This window comes from Mytilus galloprovincialis, chromosome 8 (assembly GCF_965363235.1).
Source record: "Mytilus galloprovincialis chromosome 8, xbMytGall1.hap1.1, whole genome shotgun sequence".
NCBI classification, from domain to species: domain Eukaryota; kingdom Metazoa; phylum Mollusca; class Bivalvia; order Mytilida; family Mytilidae; genus Mytilus; species Mytilus galloprovincialis.
This window is the reverse complement of record NC_134845.1, coordinates 19,478,414-19,499,516: the sequence shown is the minus strand read 5'-3', so window position 1 is coordinate 19,499,516 and position 21,103 is coordinate 19,478,414. Positions and strand designations below refer to the sequence as shown.

The 21,103-nt window shown below is 31.6% G+C and overlaps 1 protein-coding gene across 3 annotated transcripts in view; it reads right to left on the bottom strand.

The window, feature by feature from the left end:
- The window catches only part of LOC143085265 (uncharacterized), a 55,323-nt gene extending 49,950 nt beyond the window's left edge, over positions 1 to 5,373 (bottom strand). For 2 of the 3 annotated variants that reach the window (XM_076261517.1, XM_076261515.1), the window contains exons 1-3: positions 4,682 to 5,373; positions 2,259 to 2,331; positions 1,436 to 1,513 (exon numbers count right to left, since the gene is read on the bottom strand). In XM_076261517.1, the coding sequence (XP_076117632.1) occupies positions 1,436 to 1,513; positions 2,259 to 2,331; positions 4,682 to 5,368 (838 nt within the window). In that variant the 5' untranslated portion in view covers positions 5,369 to 5,373. The remainder of the gene's footprint in view (positions 1 to 1,435; positions 1,514 to 2,258; positions 2,332 to 4,681) is intronic. The other variant, XM_076261516.1, reaches the window with a different exon arrangement.
- Positions 5,374 to 21,103: the final 15,730 nt, after the last annotated feature.

Below are 21,103 nucleotides of genomic sequence, written 5' to 3'. Positions count from 1 at the left end.
CTGACATGAATTATCATTGATATGGTTTTATTTATAAATTAACTGTTTACAAAATTTTGAATTTTTGAAATACTAAGGCTTTTCTACCTCAGGAATAACTACATTAGCTGTATTTGGCAAAACGTTTAGGAATTTTGATTCTCAATGCTCTTCAACTTCGTACTTATTTGTCCTTTTTTACTATTTTGGATTCAAGCGTCACTTATGAGTCGTTGGAAACAAGACACGCGTCTAGCGTATATACATAATTTAATCCTGGTTTCTATGATGAGTTTATTTACAACCACGGGATCGATGCCACTGCTGGTAGAGTTATAATTTCCCAAGAGTATCACCAGCCCAGTAGTCAGCACAGCTGTGTTGACATGAATTAGTATTGATATGGTTATATTTATAAATTTACTTGTTACTTAATTTTGATTTTTTGAAATACTAAAGGCTTTTCTACCTCAGGCATGGATTACCTTAGTTGTATTTGGCAAAACGTGTAGGAATTTTGGCTCTCAATGCTTTTCAACTTTGTACGTTATTTGGCCTTTTTTTACTATTTTGGATTCGAGCATCACTGATGAGTCTTTTGTAGACGAGACACGCGTCTACCGTATATTATATATAATTTAATCCTGGTTCATATGATGAGTTTACTAACAACCACTGGGTCGATGCCACTGCTGGTGGAGTTTTAATTCCCGAGGGTATCACTAGCCCAGTAGTCAGCACAGCTGTGTTGACATTAAATATCATTGATATGGTTATACTTATAAATTAACTGTTTACAAAAATTTGATTTTTTGAAATACTAAAGGCTTTTCTACCTCAGGCATGGATTACCTTAGCTGTATTTGGCAAAATGTTTAGGAATTTTGGTTCTCAATGCTCTTCAACCTCGTACTTTATTTGGCCATTTTGCTATTTTGGATTCGAGCGTCGCCTATGAGTCTTTTGTAGACGAAACGCGCATCTGGCGAATATACAAAATATAATCGTGGTATGTTGTACTGTGATACAACTGTCCCAGGTTAGGAGAGGGTTGGGATCCCGCTAACATGTTTCACCCCGCCACGTTATTTATGTATTTGCCTGTCCCAAGCAAGCCAGGGGCCTGTAATTCAGTGGTTGTCGTTTGTTTATGTGTTACATATTTGTTTTTCGTTCATTTTTTTTTTATACAAATAAGGCCGTTAGTTTTCTCGTTTGAATTGTTTTACATTGTCATATCGGGCCTTTTTATTAATGAGTATGCGGTATTGGTTTTGATCATTGTTGAAGGCCGTACTGTGACCTATAGTTGTTTATGTCTATGATTTTGGTCTCTTGTGGACAGTTGTCTCATTGGCAACCATACCACGTCTTCTTTTTTCATCTATGATGAGTTTATTGGCATTTAGGGCCAGGTGAGCTAAAAGAAGGATTATAATGTGCATGTTATAAATACCATGTTCTTCTGTAAAACTGTTTCCAGCATATTCTTCGCTTGGGCTTCGTTCATTCCTTGTATTTGACTTTTTTGTTTCTACAACACAATTGACAATCTTAAAGGATGTCAAAGAGATTGTTATAGAGAATGTTAATTTTAGAAAATGACAGAAATGATGTTAGTCTCTGGAAATAAGGTGAATGTGTATATCTATATACTTTTGACTACTTATAATAATGTTAAATTTGCATTTCATAGACGTAAACATGTTATTTTTAATTGATGCTTTCTTTTCTAAAAATAAAATGGCATGTAGAAGACAAACTTTTCATAAAATTGTAATTTGGTATACCTGTTTACTACTACATTGTTATAGAAAAAGACTTTATATGGTATGATACTCATTCAAGCAGTATTCTTAAAAAATTAACATATAAGTTGAATTGGTTAGTCATTAAACCAGGTTCAACACATCATATTTTTTCTTAAAAAGGATTGTACTAAGTCCAGAGTACGATAATGGTTATCAAATAGTCCATTTCTATGTATTTTGGCGTTTGTTTATTGTAGCAGATAAGTGTTTATGTTGTTATGTTGTTATGTTGTTATGTTGCTGTTTTCCTCGAAACATTCATTTGTTTCTCTCGGTTTTGTATTGTGGCCCAGATTTGTTTTAGATAAATCAAATAATGACTATTGAGCAGCGGTATACGACTATTGCCTTTATCTACGAAACATATATATATATATATATATATTTACATATTTGGTGACACGTAAACGATCAATGAAAACAATCTAGATTTAGCATATGCATAACAATTTTTATAAAACGACTTACCATTACCTGCTTGTTTTCCTTGAAACTTCTCAAAAGCAGCTTCGACAGCAGTTTCTATTACAGACGGGATGTCCTATGACAAAACATTTCGTAAATATTAGGCAAAACGCTAACATTAAAGAAATATTATTAGGTTTAGGTGAACATTTATCAAAATTATGTGAACAGGTACACAAAATAAACATAATGAACTATTTAAAATGGAATGTTTTCTGGTTATGAGTAAAACAGTACTTGTTGCAGATACACAGAGTATCTATAGAACAAAACTATTGTTCTACTTGGTCCATTTTGTCTCAAATCTGCTAGGTGAATATTAGGGGATAAATTCTCATTTAGAGAAATACACTCCCTCTAACTCTATCTCTTTTAAAATTTGCTCTAGGTGTTCCTGATGAAGGTAAATCAAGAAAAGCGCATCAGAAACATAAGATAAAAAGTCCAAATAAAATCATCAGCTCATCAGTTGTCAGTACTTTGGAACTGACATCCTTAAACAAACCCTCCATTTATTATACAGTGTTTTCCATTCGGCATTTAAGCCGGGTGTGCCGACCACCTTCTTTCGAAAGCCGACCACCTTTCGATTTTAGGAGGTGGTCGGCTTTTTTTTCAAATTTCGGCTTTTTTTCGGTTCCGTACCGTTAAAATTTGAATACTAATCGTGCCTCGCTGATTTGTTTTCATTGACAAACATGGCGTCCAATCGTCAAATTTCAATGTTTTCATTTATCAATCGGGGTACAAGAAAGGCAGATGACGATGATGATAAAGAAAATACTAGACCAAATAAGTTAAATAAAATTGATAGTAATGTTGAAGTTGTGGAAATTGAACAAAAATCAACCAAACAACGGAAAAGACACGCAAGTGAAGACAAATATGAGCAAGACTTCAAATGGCTTATAGTCACAGAGGAAGGATACTACTGTTCTATGGGCCAAAAATACGGCACAAAAGCAAGAAACAGGACATAAAATTGTAAATGAAAGAAGAGAGAAAAGAGATAAATTGTTGAAAAAAATCAAATCAAAGAATATTTGACAATTAATATGACTACGTCTATTTATGTTTGTTCAACTCCATTAAATGTGAATATTATACTAATCTTTATTTTTGTGACCCCCACGTGCACCCACAGTAAATTAAAAAAAAAAAACGGGTGGACATTTAAAAAAAAAACACCCGGTTGCAAGTGATTTTTTTAAAACACCCACCTTCCCTTAGTAAAAGGAAAACACTGTTATAGCTTTATTAATTATTTACAAGGTTCCAACTACCTCTGACAAAATTGACCTTAGATGGCTTATACATAACTTTTAATATTTTTTTTCGGTTATCAGCTCTCAACTTTTCTAAATCATCCTCAACTTTCAAATTTTCGGATCTGAGCGTTCCTAATGTACGTGAATCCAGCAAACAATGATTTGATGTTTTCTATAACATTTAGCCTGAACAGTCACTGACAGGAATTTTTTGCCATTCGTTTTCCATATAATGTTCTTTCAAATACTTTTGCCTAAATATTTGAATGACTTTAGTATATCTAATATGAGAGTGTTCGTCAACTACAAACAAACACTATGAGGAAGTAACCTAATTGAAAAAGTATTGTTTGAAAAACAATTGATAGTATTTCCTTGAAAAACATTTTTCTTTTAACAATAGCATTACTGCTCTTGGTGAAATATTATGAACGGAAAATATAAAGGTTTTCAGAGCGCCACAACCAACAAACGTAGAATTAACTGTCAATACATCCAATGCTACTTTATATTGTGGCATCGCAAATGTAGATGAAAATTTAGTAAAACTTAGAAAAGTACATTTTTATGTATAGAAACTAAACGCAACAGCAGTATACCACTGTTCAAATTTCATAAATCGATATAGAAAAAACAAATCCGGGTTACAAACTCAAACTAAGGGACACGTATCAAATATCAGAGAACTACGACACAACAGAAACACAACACCGAAATGTAACACACACAAAAACTAACTATAATGTAACAATGACCATTTTCCTGACTTGGTAAAGGGTATTTTATGAAAAAGTGGTGGGTTGCATGCAAAACCTCCCGCTTTGATGGCAAAAATAATTATAACATTAAAATGACAAAATTACACGACAGGGCTACAACAAAGAAATGGTAGAAAATATAGGACAAACAAACGAATAATAACCATCAAAAGATAACAGGCTAAGATAAAGTAAGATGTACTTCACGTCGATATAAACGCTTGGATTTTCAATAGAGAGTATTTTTTAATACTTGTTTTAAATTGATACAAGGATAAATCTTAAATATTTACGTCCAGTACATTGACCTTACCAATACAAAGAGAGAATTAGGGCAAACACAAAACTGTGTGTAGTAGTATGTGTGTTGTAAAACAGTTTTAACTAGCTACTTTTTTACCGTCTTAAACTCTTCCTCTCTCTGAGCATAAAGTAGAAGTGACGTTTGAAGCTGTCTACAAATTGTTTCGTCTAAAGGTCTGACTTTAGAATCTTTCAATTTCTGCCTGAATTCTTCTTCTTTGCCACATCTTTTAGCGAGAATCATAATAGATGCTTCAATTTCTTTCCTATTATCAGTGTACTCTTTATTAGAAATTGTTCCTTTAGCTGCATGACCGTACGTGTTGTTTCTGAACTTGATTAGTTTCTCCAGCGAATGTCTTTCTTGTGAATGATCTGGTACAACATTAGAGAAGTTTACTAATAAACATCTTGCTAGTGTTAGGTCTAGATCATCTCGTTGTAATTGAGTATTAACAGGACAGCAGCAATGTTTTGCCCGATTTTGAGGCTTGTGATTTGGATCTTTTTTATTGATATCAAAAAGGATATCTAACTGCGAGGGATGTAGAATTCTACTATGTGGAGATCCTATAGGTTTCTTTGCCTGAGGTAGACATGAACAGCAGGTAATGTTGTTATAACATAGATGATAAATTGCATGCTGATTATTTTCAATGAACTTGATAAGGCTAAGGCTTTCATTAGTTAAATGTAGATCAACTAATCCCAGGAAAACCTCATTTGTATCATCTACGATAAGTGTGGAGTGTCGATAGAAATTTTCTCTTTCATCCTGTGCCATATCTTCATCCTGAATAAATATAAACAAATACTTAAATCTAAGGTTTACTGTTATTTGAATGTAAGTAAAAATGCTTAAAGAATTCAACTATCGTTTGTATTCTGAATGATCTTTCCCAGTACCCAAAACGGCTTTACGTGGGAAAATCCATTATGATACGAGTCCCGTATCAAGGTTTCTCTAATTCTTACTGGATTTATACCTATCATGACCCGTTGATTATTTTTTTATTATTAAATCAACGTGTGATCGTTAGATCTATGTTCTTCATTGGTAAAAATTCGATTATGATTTTGAACTTTTTACTTTCCTCAAAAATTCCTATTCAGACGGCATGAAACATGACGACCATGCCTGATGACGTCACATAAAAAACACACATCTTTTGCAGATCATTTGAAAAAAGGAATAAATCTGCCTGCACAATGTTTAAAATTCATAAGAGAAACATATTCCACCATATCTCGTGTAATACGATATTCATCTACTCTCCACAATTGAGTTTTAAATATCTAAAACGCTCGGCGAGCCTCGCCTTTAAAATTCGAAAATTTAAACTATCTCGAGTGGATAAATCATTGACACTTCATGTGATATGATAAATTCTTCCTTCAAGTTGTGATTAACCAGCAACTATCATTGAGAAATATAGGCAACAAAAGAACATCGCGGTTAAAAAATCATAAATCGATTAAGCGAAAACAGATCCGAGTTACAAGGGAAACATATCAAGTTCAAGAGGAAAACAACGCATCAACAGAAACACAGAACTGAAACAAAAATAAACGCCAATATATATAAAATGAACAATTTGCTAAAAATGCCATATTCATGACTTTGTACATGACAATTCAGGAAAATTGATGAGTTGAACTTGGTTTTATGGCTACCACAACTTCCCGCTAATAGGGCAAGAAATCATTTATCTGTAAAACTTAAGCATAATTATCCAATTAAATAAATAATTTGATGCTGCATTCTTGACATAAAGATAGGATCTTAAAAATAAAATAATTGAAAATATTAGTTATGCCAATCTAACAGAAGACAAGTTCCCACAGGAAACCGAATTTGCAATATATGAATGCTGCAATGATGCATGAAATAACTCATCAATGAATCTACTTGTTAATTAAGCTTTAACTGTGACTTCTATATGGGTGTTGTTGTTTAACTTTACATATTGTTCAACCTGATAGTAAAATTGACAATACAATTTGGACATTTTAATTGACCGGTTGGTATTGTTGGGTTTAAATCTAACTTGATGCAACTTGTACAGTTTTTATTCACCTAATTCAACCTTACAGCCAACTTTTTTCCTGGAGTTTTTTTTTCACCTCGGGTTATTCTATAATAAATTTTAACGTGTATGAAAATTTTGACAGGTTTTACATAATAAATATATCTTTAAATTTTCAATCCTAATAGTCATAGAATTGTTCAGTTGTTAGTTAAACAAGAATTCCTATTCAGGTTTCTTCAGTTTCAGGTTTCAGATGGATATGTTATGTGTGTCTTTTAAGTGTTTCTATACCCCTTCAAATTTTTCATTTTGAATTTTAATTCGCAGTGTTAGAAATCTATTGGAACCAATTTGCATAAAAACTAGAGGCTCTAAAGAGCCTGTGTCGCTCACCTTGGTCTTTGTGAATATTGAACAAAGGAAGCAGATGGATTCATGACAAAATTGTGTTTTGGTGATGGTGATGTGTTTGTACGTCTTTCTTTACTGAACATTCTTGCTGCTTACAGTTATCTCTTTCTATAATGAACTTTGCCCAGTAGTTTCAGTTGAAAATGTTAGTAAAAATTTACAAATTTTATAAAAACTGTTAAAAATTGACTTTAAAGGTCAATAACTCCTTAGGGGGTCAATTAACCATTTCAGTCATGTTGACTTATTTGTAAATCTTACTTTGCTGTACATAATTGCTGTTTAAAGTTTATCTCTATCTATAATAATATTCAAGATAATAGCCCAAAACAGTAAACTTTCCTTAAAATTACCAATTTAGGGGCAGCAACCCAACAACGGGTTGTCCGATTCATTTGAAAATTTCAGGGCAGATAGATTTTGACTTGAGATATAAGCCAAAAACTGCATTTTACCCCTATGGTCTATTTTTAGCCATGGCTGCCATCTTTGTTGGATGGCCGGGTCACCGGACATATTTTTTAAACTAAATACCCCAAAGATGATTGTGGCCAAGTTTGGATTAATTTGGCCCAGTAGTTTCAGAGGAGAAGATTTTTGTAAAAGATTCCTAAGATTTACGAAAAATGGTTAAAAATTGACTATAAAGGGCAATAACTCCTAAAAGGGTCAACTGACCATTTCGGTCATGTTGATTTATTTGTAAATCTTACTTTGCTGAACATTATTGCTGTTAACAGTTTATCTCTATCTATAATAATATTCAAGATAATAACCAAAAACAGTAAAATTTCCTTAAAATTGCTAATTCAGGGGCAGCAACCTATCAACGGGTTGTCCGATTCATCTGAAAATTTCAGGGCAGATAGATCTTGACCTGATAAACAATTTTACCTCATGTCAGATTTGCTCTAAATGCTTTGGTTTTTGAGTTATAAGCCAAAACTGCATTTTACCCCTATGTTCTATTTTTAGCCATGGCGGCCATCTTGGTTGGTTGGCCGGGTCACACCACACTTTTGTTAAACTAGATACCCCAATGATGATTGTGGCCAAGTTTAGTTTAATTTGGCCCAGTAGTTTCAGAGGAGAAGATTTTGTAAAAGTTAACGACGCAGGACGACGCAGGACGACGACGGACGCCGGACGCCGGACGCAAAGTGATGAGAAAAGCTCACTTGGCCCTGTGGGCCAGGTGAGCTAAAAATGGATTTATTTGATTTGAATTCAATTCTTAGATGCATTTAATTTTGCTTCTTTAAATGGGACTTTGAATAAATTGTGATGAATGTATCAAAAAGGAAATAATTCATTCAAAATGTATGGCTGTCACAGGATGATGTACATGTAAAAGCCAAAATATTTTTGGAGTGTACTTGCAGTTTTTTCTTTGAAATCTACTTAGGATTTTTGTGCACAAAAAAGAATTTTGTTCACTCAGGGAAATTCACTTTTTATAAGATGGGATCTTAAAGTTAAAAAAAACTCTAATGCAAGTTCGAGAAATAAGTTCAACCAACATTATTCTGTGTCTGTAATAAAATTAACGGTACCAATTTTGTTGCACCAGATGCGCATTTTGACAATACATGTCTCTTCAGTGATGCTCGTGGCCAAAATATTTGAAATCCAAAGCTTATATAAAAGATGAAGAGCTATAATCCAAAAGGTCCAAAAAGTATAGCCAAATCCGTGAAAGGAATCAGAGCTTTGCACGAGGGAGATACATTCCTTAATTTATAGTAATTTCCATCAAATGTTTAAATGTTGTTTAGAAAATAATCATCATAAAATTTTTGGATCTAAGATAAGGAAAATTCACCAGCTTATTTGGGATATATATCATGGAAATAATAATAAAATGTAAATATAGTGAATATAGTCAAATCTTAAGTGATAAAGTGAATAATAAAAGTAAAATAATCCACAAAAATCATTACCTGAGGATAACATTTTTGAATATTATATTGGAAATAATCATTATAAAATTCTGGATCTAATATTGTAAAATTGGAACATATATCATTGGAAATGAAGTAAAGCGTGAATACTGTGGAGATAAGTTTAATCAAGTGATATAGTGACAATATAAATAAAATATTCCAAAAGAATGTATAGTGAGGATAATTATTTTGAATGTGATATCGAAAAATTACAAAATTATGGATCTAATATAAAGACTCTGCACCAGTTTGATTAAGATACATATCTTTGGAAATTAAACTGAAAACAATGGATATAGAAAAACAAAATCTAGTGGCATAGTGAAAAGTGAAAGAAAATATTCCAAAAAGTTGTTAGAATTAGGAATATATTTTAAAATGATTTCAAATAGTGAAAACTTGAATACTGGATGGGATATCAAATGTCAATAAATCAATTTCAGTTCATTCAAACTATTATTTTCGGTATCTCACTATGCAGGAACCCTTTGTACAAGCTCATGTCAATAAGTATTGATCAAATGTACACATAGAAATGGTTGGTAAAAATTAGATAATTCATAATTATATTGGGGATTTCAAATAATAAAAACCAAATATAATTTCTTCCCTATCATTTTTTCAATAGAATAATACTAAGTGAAGAAAACTTCAGGAGAAAGCATTCTGTACGGTTTGAATAGGTGAAAAAAACTGTAATGGTAGCATCAAGGTAGATTTAAATTTAACAATACCAACTGGTCAATATAAATGTCCAAATAGACCACTTTCGAGTTCATCCGTCACCGGGAAACCTCTTCAATTATGCACGCCTCTATGACGTCATTTACCAGATAGAGGGTCGCCTATATCCCTGCACTCTTATCGTTCATCCGGCGACTTAGTGATCGTCATTGTGCAGAACAGACTAAAATAAATTTTATTTTGTAAGTACTTAATCACAACCCCCTATTGACAGCAGTGTTGAGTGTCAATGATGTGAATTTAATTTGACAAATAATTCGTGCAATATAAAATTATAGTTTTCCAATCACTCGCTTATCATTTTTGACGGAAATGAATCGAACTCGAAAGTTTAAATCTAACAATACCAACTGGTCAATTTGAATGTCCCATCTGTATTGTCAATTTCACAATCAGGTTGAGCAACAGGTAAAGTTAAATAACAACACCCATAATCAAGCCACAGTAATTTGAAAAGAGACATCTATTCATATTGAAAGTTTAAATCTGCTACTGAAATATGTTTTGAATTAGAACTAGATATATATTGAACTAGAGGCTCTAAAGAGCCTGTGTCGCTCACCTGTATTTACTGATGCTTTGGAAATTATGTAAAATAATGTTAAAATCATACTTTATAGTATAAGATATCATTAGATACTTTAATAATATCTAAGATAATAGCAAATAACTGCAAAATTTCCATAAAATTACTAACTCAGGGGCAGCAACCCAACAATTGGTCGTCAGATTTGACTAAAAATTTCAGGGCAGATATATCTTAATCGGATGAACATTTTTCCACCAGTCAGAGTTGCTCTAAATGCTTTAGTTTCAGAGATATAAACCAGAAACTGCATTTTATCCTATGTACTATTTTTAGCCATGTCTTCCATCTTGGTAGGCGGGCAGGCTCATCGGACACATTTTTTTAACTAGATACTCTTATGATGATTGTGGACAAGTTTGGTTACATTTTGTTTTAGTAGTTTCAGAGAAGATTTTTGTAAAAGATAACAAAAATTTACGAAAAATTGTTAAAAACTTACTTTAAAGGGCAATAACTCCTTAAAGAGTCAATTGACCATTTTGAACAGGTTGACTTATTTGTAGATCTTACTTTGCTGACATTATAGCTGTTCAGAGATACCTCTATCTATAATAATATTCAAGATAATAACCAAAAACGGCAAAATTTCCTTAAAATTACTAATTTAGGGGCAGCAACCCCACAACGGGTTCTCCGCTTCAGAGGAGAAGATTTTAGTAAAAGTTAACGACGACGGACAAACAAAATCTTTATTAGAATGCAAAATAAACAATCCGTAAAGATCAAGATGCAAATACAAAACTCGGGAAGTTTCTAAACATGGACAACATTAATAATTATCGCTCTCATTGGTAAACTCAAGTTAAACTGTATTAGTTGTCTACTTAAGAATATTCAGAATTGCAGCTACTAACGAAGTTCCGCATATTGAGTGATCCCATTAAAGGGGAACTAGCTGTCAAATTTATGTTCACCAATTTGACTCATTGTGTTTGGTCAGTATGGTCATTACATGTCAATGTTAAACCATGTTATTTATCAAAGATAATATATTTCAATAAATGTGTATATAGACATACACTTTGGTTTTCATTAAACTTGCATATTAACAGGATGATCCGAAAAGGAAACCTAAAAAGAGGCCATCTAAAAAGCAGAAAATGGACCAAACCCTTCAAGAGAATGCTATGACAGAGGCAACATCGGTAGTTGTTACTGTCACAGTTCTGGAGAATTTAAAGGAGAATGGCATTTTGCTGCAATCTCGTCAGATGAGACCTATCTCTGTTGAGATGGATGTCCATTTAAATGCAGGTGATTCATCAATACCTAACAGTATAAGTACATGTGCACCCACACAAGGTTTGTCACACACGACATAAACCTCTAGCTATTCAAGAGAACACAAATCTTCCTCGAATGAAGATGCACATCAAAACAACTCCGACAAAGATTTTATTAGTTCCGACTTTCCAATTTCCGTAAATTGCTATATATAATGTAATCGAAAAATATACGCTGTATAAGAAGAGTTCCAATAAATATACATTCTGTTTAAGCAAATAACGGGTTGAAAAGTATTCAAATGCGTTTGCTATGCATTATATAGCGATGTACTGTTCGTACACAATTAATATACAAGATGACGATGAACCACAGCTTCCCTGATCAATGAATATTTCATATCAACAACAACAGAAATAAGTTCAAACAAATGCAATTGGATACATTACTACATTACCTGTTAGTTCTCTAACACATCTAATAATAACGAAGGTATATAAATTGTCTAAATGTACAAATAACTGTTAAGAAGATGATAAAATCCCAAATAAAATCTTGTTTACATAATCATCGGTCGTGCTGATTATCAAGAATGTGTACAACTGACACGTGATGTGTAATAACTACAACACAAGCTCTAGTGCAGGGGCTCCCAAAAGGGATAGGCAAAAGTAAAATTAGAATAAAGCTAAAGATTTCTGTCATCTGCATATTAAAATAAGTTATTTTATAACTTGCCTTTATAGATTGTAAGAAGATTGGTCTTGACTTCCATATGTAACCGTTAATAGATATGGCGGATGTTAGGTGAAATTTAATTGAATAAAAGCATTGTTGAGTAATAATTCTTATCATTTTTTTCGTTTGTATAAAAGATGAACGAAGAAACCGTAAAGTGAATATTCAAGACCTTTTATAGTTGTTGTATTAAGATTTATTCAAACTGGATGAGCATAATAAAGACCACGTAATAAAGACAGACACTTCCTGGAGAAATAAAAAGTTTTTAGTGGGAAGAAAAACGCGATCTACTTAAAATGGATGATGATTATATTTCCGTGAAAAATCGTTTTTGTATCACTATATTAAGTCAATCCTCTAGTTTTATTGCGGGCATTTGTTATATTAGTACTTGTCATCATATTATCTATCACATTTAGATTTATCCGAATGCATTCTAAAAAATTGGAAACAACACGTTTAATAATTTAATGCGTCCGAAGCGCTTTCCTGGATTTACCTTAATCAAGCCTAGCATCCTAAGAGATGGCATGAATAAAGTGTGTGTAGGCACGGATCTAGATGTTTACATGTAATATTTAATATATTTTATATGAACGGTAATTAAATTAAAATAACATTGATAGCTATGATGAGTTTATTGAACACTGGACTGAATTACCATAATAATAAGTAATAAATCTGACAATGTTTACACTCCACTATATTCATTAATGAAGATAGCGTATATAATTGCTTGCATATCGTCAAAGGAGTAGGTCCAGTAAGACCCCTTTTTGGCCCCAAAATATAGCAGTTTTACAAAATTCTTAAAATGTATACTTTTAGTTATTTATTGGACAGCAGAATTCTTCTACTACATAAATATGGGCTGTTTTTGACAATACAATGCATATATAGTGGGTACTAGCACTATTAAGTTATGCTAAATTACTGAAATCTTCACAATTCTAGCATTTCAGTTAAATTTTAGACTGTTTCCGTGTAAAACGAAAGTGGCTGCATTCGTGTTCATCCTTAATATTGAAATGTAAGTTGTATTTGATGATAATACATAACATATATAAAGGTTGAGGATGAACACGGATGCGGCCACTTTCATTTTTGACAAAAGAACATCTGAAAAGTGATATTTTTTGGCATATTTGGTAGTTTTCATATTTGACCTTCAATTGGATCGTTTTTAATGACTAAATCACTTAAAATCGTTCTCATTAACTAATTGAATCAAATGAAATAGACACTTAAGTGTTTAAAAAGTGGTCAAAATCTTTCGTCAGATGAACCTGAAATTTGAGGCCAAAATCGGACCTACTCCTTTCATTATGAAATCTTTTAGTATTCACATAATGTAAAATGAAATGGAGAACATTTATTCTTTCGTCCATATATAATCTCCTGATATTTTTTATTTAAAAAAAAAAAAAAAGGTATCTTCTATGTTTTTAAAAAATTAAAACAACATGTTTGTAAATTGTAAAGGAACGCTCACAGCCAAATATTTGAAATCCAAGGATGTATAAGTACCGAAACAGTTGAAGAGTTTTTAAGTGTTTAGATAAATTATCGCTAGCTTATCGTTTTTAAATACAATGCACAAATACATATGAAGTAATGTGCATTCGTTTTTGGAAAAAAATCTTAACACGTCACTTAACAACATTAGACAAGATAATAATTATCAAACAGAGCATTTATATAAATACATATATATCCAAGTCTAAAGTGAAAACAACGTTCAAACCTATATATTGATTTCTCACCTTTGCAGTCATGTGTATCAAAATTATGTACGTAAACTGGAAACACTTAATACATATTTCCGTTCATGACTACATACAGGATATAAGGTCATTGTACAATAAAGTAGTTCTTTGAAACTATAATATACTAGAAGTATCTAATATTTTCTGTTATCTTCTAATTTATGATATTCAATGAAATGTTTGAAAATTGAAAGCATGATACGATTCATACTTAGGGGGAAATTCAATTTAATCGTACTTTCAAATTTTAATAGCTATAACATGGTCGTTAATTTAAAATTGATAATGGGTTAGACTATAAGTTTAATTCCAAAATTTAGAAAACATACAAATTGACTATAACATAGAATTATAAGGGGGTTGTTTCCTTCCCAAGGAAGAATCAGCATCGACCACCTAAGTGTCCAATTAGAATACTCATAACATTTTGCAACATCAAATACCACTAAAATACCAGGATACATAAGACAAAGCATAAACTATTGTCTTCTGAACTGTCTTTTGGTTATTTTCATTGAAGGATTGTTGCCAAATGTAGTTGTGTAGTCTACATATCCTTATAATCACATACTGGTATATTCTTAAAATCCGTTTAATACAACTATTGTTTCATAGTCAGCTCAATATCAATCTTTAGTATTCTTACGAAATGCATATTGAAATTGTAATAACATAAATAACTTAGCAAGAGAATATTTACAGAAGTCGGAATCTATTTGTCAATATATCTGATGTATCCTTATTTCGCTAATTTAATACATGTCAGCTGAGCGTCTGAATAATTGAGAATCATTTGAAACTGGCTCTGCCAAACCACCTTTAAAAGGACATTATCTACTTGGTATAAAACAATATTAAAATATGAGTGTTATTGTTTTTTTGTTTAATTATCAATAAAAGTGAAATAGTGAAATAATGATTTGTTTTAGCAGCCAATTTGGTTCAACATTGAAAGTGAAACCAGGTTGAACCCTTTGATTGGCTGATTCGATCTACAAAACATCATTCTTATGCAGGTAAAACACTTGCATTAACATTCATTTTTAAACGCCCGTCAAAATTTTGACGTAACCTATTATGGTATACAATTGTCCGGCGTCCGTCCGTCTATCTGTCTGTCTGTCTGGTGTCTACATGTTGCACAGTAACTTGAAAACCGCTTATCCAAATTTCATGAAACTTTACATAGTTGTTTTTTGTTTATAATAATCAAACTATCTGTATACTTTTTGGTAAAAATAGGATTTAAATTTTTGAGTTACGGGACTTTATAAATAAAACAGGGGTGTGTTTTTTTACATGTCGCGCCGTATCTCAAAAACGATTTAAGAATATTTCTTAAAACTATACACATTTCTTAGTTATATTAAATTGAAGATCTGTATTTATTTTGGTGATGATTCAAAATTATATTTTAGTGATGATTCAAAATTATATTTTAGTGATGATTCAAAATTATATTTTAGAGTTTTTAATAAAAAGATGGGGGTTTTTCACAAGTCAATAATAAATATAATTACTATTGATTTCAATAATGCACATATAACATTATCATGTGTACTTCCGCCATTTCGATGAGATTAACTTTGTTTATGCACATCATGTCTAATGATATGGGGGAAATTTCTTGTTTACTCTGCCACATTTAAACTCTTTATACTATTTGCTACTACTCAAGATGTAACCTTCATGTTTTAAGTGCTTAATTATAATTATCATTTAGTTATGGTTTTGAAATACAATTAGTGAATGTATATCAACAAATGTGCGTTCGTTGCAGAAAAAAATTACACGTCCCTACACAACATGAGACAATATAATAATTTATAAATATGTAGTTTTAAAACGAGAAAGTTTTAGTTGCTTATGTATTTTTGATTCTTACCTTTCCCGTCAACTGTATATTTTTCTAGCAATGTAACCAACAGGAGAATGCGCGGAAGTTGTTGAATTGATATTTCCGTGGTCACAAAATTCAGCATAATATTTAGGATTAAGGTCAATGTCAAATAAAAGTAGTAATTGAATCTATGAAAATTAATTGAAGTTTAACAACAATTATTTAACTTAATCCATGCCGGTTGCGCCGCGGCATCGTTGCATATTCTTTGAATATTTCAAATATTTTCAAGTAGCCCCGCCAATCCCTGACGTGAAACGAGCCATTTCAAACCAATTCGGTTTTTTTTATTTAAGTTAATTCGTTTAATACAACGTTCATCGGATTGACGCCGTTAGAAGGCAATAATAAGTGTTCCCTTTTCATTTTAGAATACTGAAAAAGATGAATGAATGTGCAAACTTTTCCGACGTTGTTATTTATGAATGATACTTGATGATGTTGATCAACTTTGCACCGATGAATTACTGTTGTATTTCCATCATTTTTGTTCATAAATCTCATTATAAATACGTTATATCTAAGTTATACTGAGGTAAAATTATTTCTTAGCCTTGCCGTCTGATAAATTAAACTTGCAGTAGAAACTTTTTAGCAAAAACATATAAAATTGATTGTTATTTCATTCAAATGTTAGACGACAGAATTACTGAATAATATTTTACTTTTAGAAGTTTTTTTCCATATACACCCCAAACCATACCTGTTGTATTATTGGCTTGCAAGGCAAAAATACCACCTAATTTGAATTTGTATTCATACGATCTTCAATTTTACCATTGGCGCCCATGTGCTACTCATGTTCAATTATTAAAGAAAACCAAATATTCGCACTAAATATATATGAAATATATGATCCATCAGAAGAACCAGTTCGTTGCCTGGTTCGACTTAAAAAAAACATTTCCTTGTAAAGATATAACGATGATTTGCATAGTGTTTGGTCAATGACATGAACAGGTCCTGCGTAATTGTTGTTATACGTGCTTGCCTTTTTTATATTTATATTTATATTTGGTCGTATAACTATCGGCATTCTCGGAGGTCATCCCGATGAATGACTTAATTGTGTCTAGAATTACATGTTATGACACATCCTTGCATAGTTAACTGTTTATAATCGCCTTTTGTAATATGGATATAAATTTTAGTATGTTATAAATCAAATTCAACACGTAATGCCTTGACATACTTAATGCATGGAAAATAGGTGTTTAATTCAGTAAAATCAAGAGATGGACTTCATCAACAAGTTAAACAATAAAAGCGTCACATAATTAATTATGTGTCATCGTAAATTTTGGAAATTTAACGCATGTTTTGATTTAATCAAAATATCCCTCAGTAATTTAAGATTAAATACACGTACTGATATTTTCATACTTTCTACACAGTAATATTTTGTAAAGCGACACTTGCTGTGTCGATGTCTTTTGTCCGTCTATTTTCCAAACCATTAAATATGAACACTTCCTTTTCATCAAATTGTCGGCATTCCGATGGGAACAAACTGTGCACCTCTCCTTGCCAATCTCTTTCTATTTTCATACGAATCAGAGTTCCTTCAGACACTTGTCAGAAACAAGAAGGTCAAAAAAGCCAGGTCATTTCATGTCACTTTCAGAAATATTGATGATGTTCTTTCACTTGCCGAGTTAGGAATATGTCAGTTGTAAACCACTCTTTTGGTGTGTTTGAGCTTTTAATTTTGCCATTTGATTAGATAATATCTGTTTTGAATTTTCAACGGAATTCAGTATTTTTTGTGATTTTACTTTTTCCATTAGCAATTCAAATGTTTCTGATTGGATTCCATTGATTTATCCCCAGAACTTGAAAAGTTATTGGTCTATGAAACTTCTCGTATCCTTGGCTTTCGTTTTTACTTATGTGCTTTGTCTATATTTTATTTTTTTTGTGTTTCTTTGCTGCATATGACTTGACTCCTGTACTTATACATACCGATGTTGTGATATTGTAAAATATTTTTGCATTCTTAGTCTCTGATGCATGATTTTTTTTATTATTATTAATTGTATTTGGCTTTTAACTAGCTGTCAGTAACTGCAAGTACACCCAAATCGTATTTTCTTGTTAATTCGACCTGTTGATACTGTTTATAATGCTTTTTTGTTAGTTTATACTTATATGGATCTTATCTATATACCAGCTTTTATTTGGAATATATTCTAAGTTTCACTTCTTCTTACTACATTTGCATAAACTTCAAGATTTATCTGTATTTTATCAAAACCAGGTTTTTTTTCTAAAATGTATATTTTCGAAGGGTGAAATATTACGCAGTGGTGACTTGCCATGGCTTTGTTTGAACTTGTTTGTTTGCTTTTTGGCCTTGAATGTTTGTCCCTAATATTTTATTAACTGTGCGTTTGCATTCAGATATCGCAGATCAAATTTATTCGTTTATAGTGTATTAATGTACGTTTTTTGATTGAGTTAAGCCTGCCAATTGATATTTTACCGTGTGTTTTTCTATGTTGTGATGTTATGCTATTGTTTCAGAAAAAGGGTGAAGGTTTGGATCCATTAAAACGTTTAATCCCGCTGCAAATGTTTGCACCTGTCCTAAGTCAGGAATCTGATGTACAGTAGTTGTCGTTTGTTTATGTAATTTATACGTGTTTCTCGTTTCTCGTTTTTTTTATTTTATATAGATTAGACCGTTGGTTTTCCCGTTTGAATGGTTTTACACTCGTAATTTTAGGGCCCTTTATAGCTTGTTGTTCGGTGTGAGCCAAGGCTCCGTGTTGAAGGCCGTACATTGGCCTATAATGGTTTACTGTTTTTAAATTGTTATTTTTGATGGAGAGTTGTCTCATTGGCACTCACACCACATCTTCCTATAATATGTATTGTCTTTCATTTTTGCTAATGCGCTTTGTCTATATGCCTTTTGATATTTCGTTAATGCATAGATGAAGTGGCTCTGTACTTATGCATCCTGTCAATGTGTCATTATACTTTTGTAAATTTGTGTATTCTTGTCTTTAATTTTTGTTAATATTCTTGGTCTATATGCCATTTTGTGCTTCTTTGTTGCATATTTGTTTGTCTTATAGTGGTTACGATTATAACTATTGTTGACTGCTGTATCCCTATTTTGACATTTTTACCTAAAATGTCTGTAAGTTTTGTTCACACATCGTTGTCAATTTAATGGAACTTGATGCGACTGTCTTACTAGTAAGAGGCTCAGCTAGCTTTAAAATGAGGTTTAATCCACCATTTTCTACATTAAAAAGCCTGTACCAAGTCAGGAATATGACAGTTGTTATCCAATTGTGTTATATGTTTGAACTTTTAATTTTGCCATCTGCTTAGGGACTTTCCTTTCTGAATATTCCTGGGAGTTCAAAATTTTTGTGATTCAGCTTTTCATTATCGGAATGGAGCATTCTAAAGATTTTTCACAATTATAGTGATTTCGACGCCTTTTGTAAAAACACAAAATGTATTCATCTTTTAAATATCTTTGACATGCTTAACCGTTGCAAATTCGGAATACGTATAGATATTGAAAACTGCGAATATTGAAATAAAATATCAATGTCGTTAAATATTTCCTGCGTTCCGCATGAGTGATCACAATTTGAAGTTCGATATTAAAAACATGTCCTAAATCAACGACCTTGTATATTTTGAATGCTGAAATCCAATTTATCCTGGTCAAACCAGTAATAATATAAACAAATATTAAAAATATACATTTTGTTAAGTGATATGATGGACAGTGAACTTTTTACTCTACTCTATTTTGAACTCCTTGTACGAATTGCTACTACTCGAAATAGAACCCTCTGGTTTTAAGTTCTTCAATAAAAATTGCACTTAAGTATGGTTTTGATGTATAATTAGAGAATGCATGTATCAACAAATGTGCATTCGTTGCGGAAAAAGCGTCACACGTCACTAAAAAACATTAGACAAGATAATTATTCATAAAAATGTCATTTTACATGCAGACCACAATGTTGATATATGTATTTTGATTTCTTACATTTGCAGCCAACTGTATGCAGTAGAGAAACGTTAAAATTGAGGGAATAGTTTGGGTTTTTTTTTTCTATTTTGTCCTGGATTTTAGATCAATGTTGAAAAGTTTGTCCATGAAAACAATGATGAATATCAAGATGATGTAATTGTGTTTTGTTATCTTTTTTTTTAATTTCATTTGTTTATAAAAACATATATATGCATTTTTAAAACGAAATGTAGTTTTTAGTGTTTTTTCCATTACAGTGTTTTTTAATATTAATCAATATATATTGAGGTTAAAATAAGGAACAGACAAAAAAAAAGTTCATTAGACGAATATATGTTAAATACGGAAGCCGTAAGGGGACACACAAAACATTAGAAAATATTTTTTTTAATTCGAGATCACGATAAAACATTACCGTTTTACCGAGATCTCGATAAAAAATATATCGTTATCTCGATAAAACGAAATTGTTATATCGAGATCTCGGATTATTAAATCGTTATCTCGGATTATTAAATCGTTATCTCGATTTATTATATCGAGATCTCAATTTATTATATCGAGATCTCGGATTATTATATCGAGATCTCGGATTATTATATTGTTATCTCGGTTTAATATATAGTTTCGTTTTCTCGAGATAACGATATAATAATCCGAGATCTCGATATAACAGTTGCGTTTTCTCGAGAAAACGAAACTGTTATATCGAGATCTCGGATTATTAAATCGTTATCTCGGTTTAATATATCGAGATCTCGATAAAAAATGTATCGTTATCTCGAGAAAACGAAACTGTTATATCGAGATCTCGGATTATTATATCGTTATCTCGAGAAAACGAAACTCTTATATCGAGATCTTGGATTATTATATCGTTATCTCGATTTATTAAATCGAGATCTCGGATTATTATATTGTTATCTCGATTTATTAAAACGAGATCTCGGATTATTAAATCGTTATCTCGGTTAAATATATCGATATCTCGATAAAAATATATCGTTATCTCAATAAAACGAATTTGTATTTCTGAATTCGTCATTTTAATGTTATCTAACAAATACTCAAATTAATATCAGAAAAAAAATGCAAAGCATTCTTTAAAAATTTAAACTTAATTCATTCATTTATTTAGTTTCAGAGAATAAACTAGTGGATTTCCCTA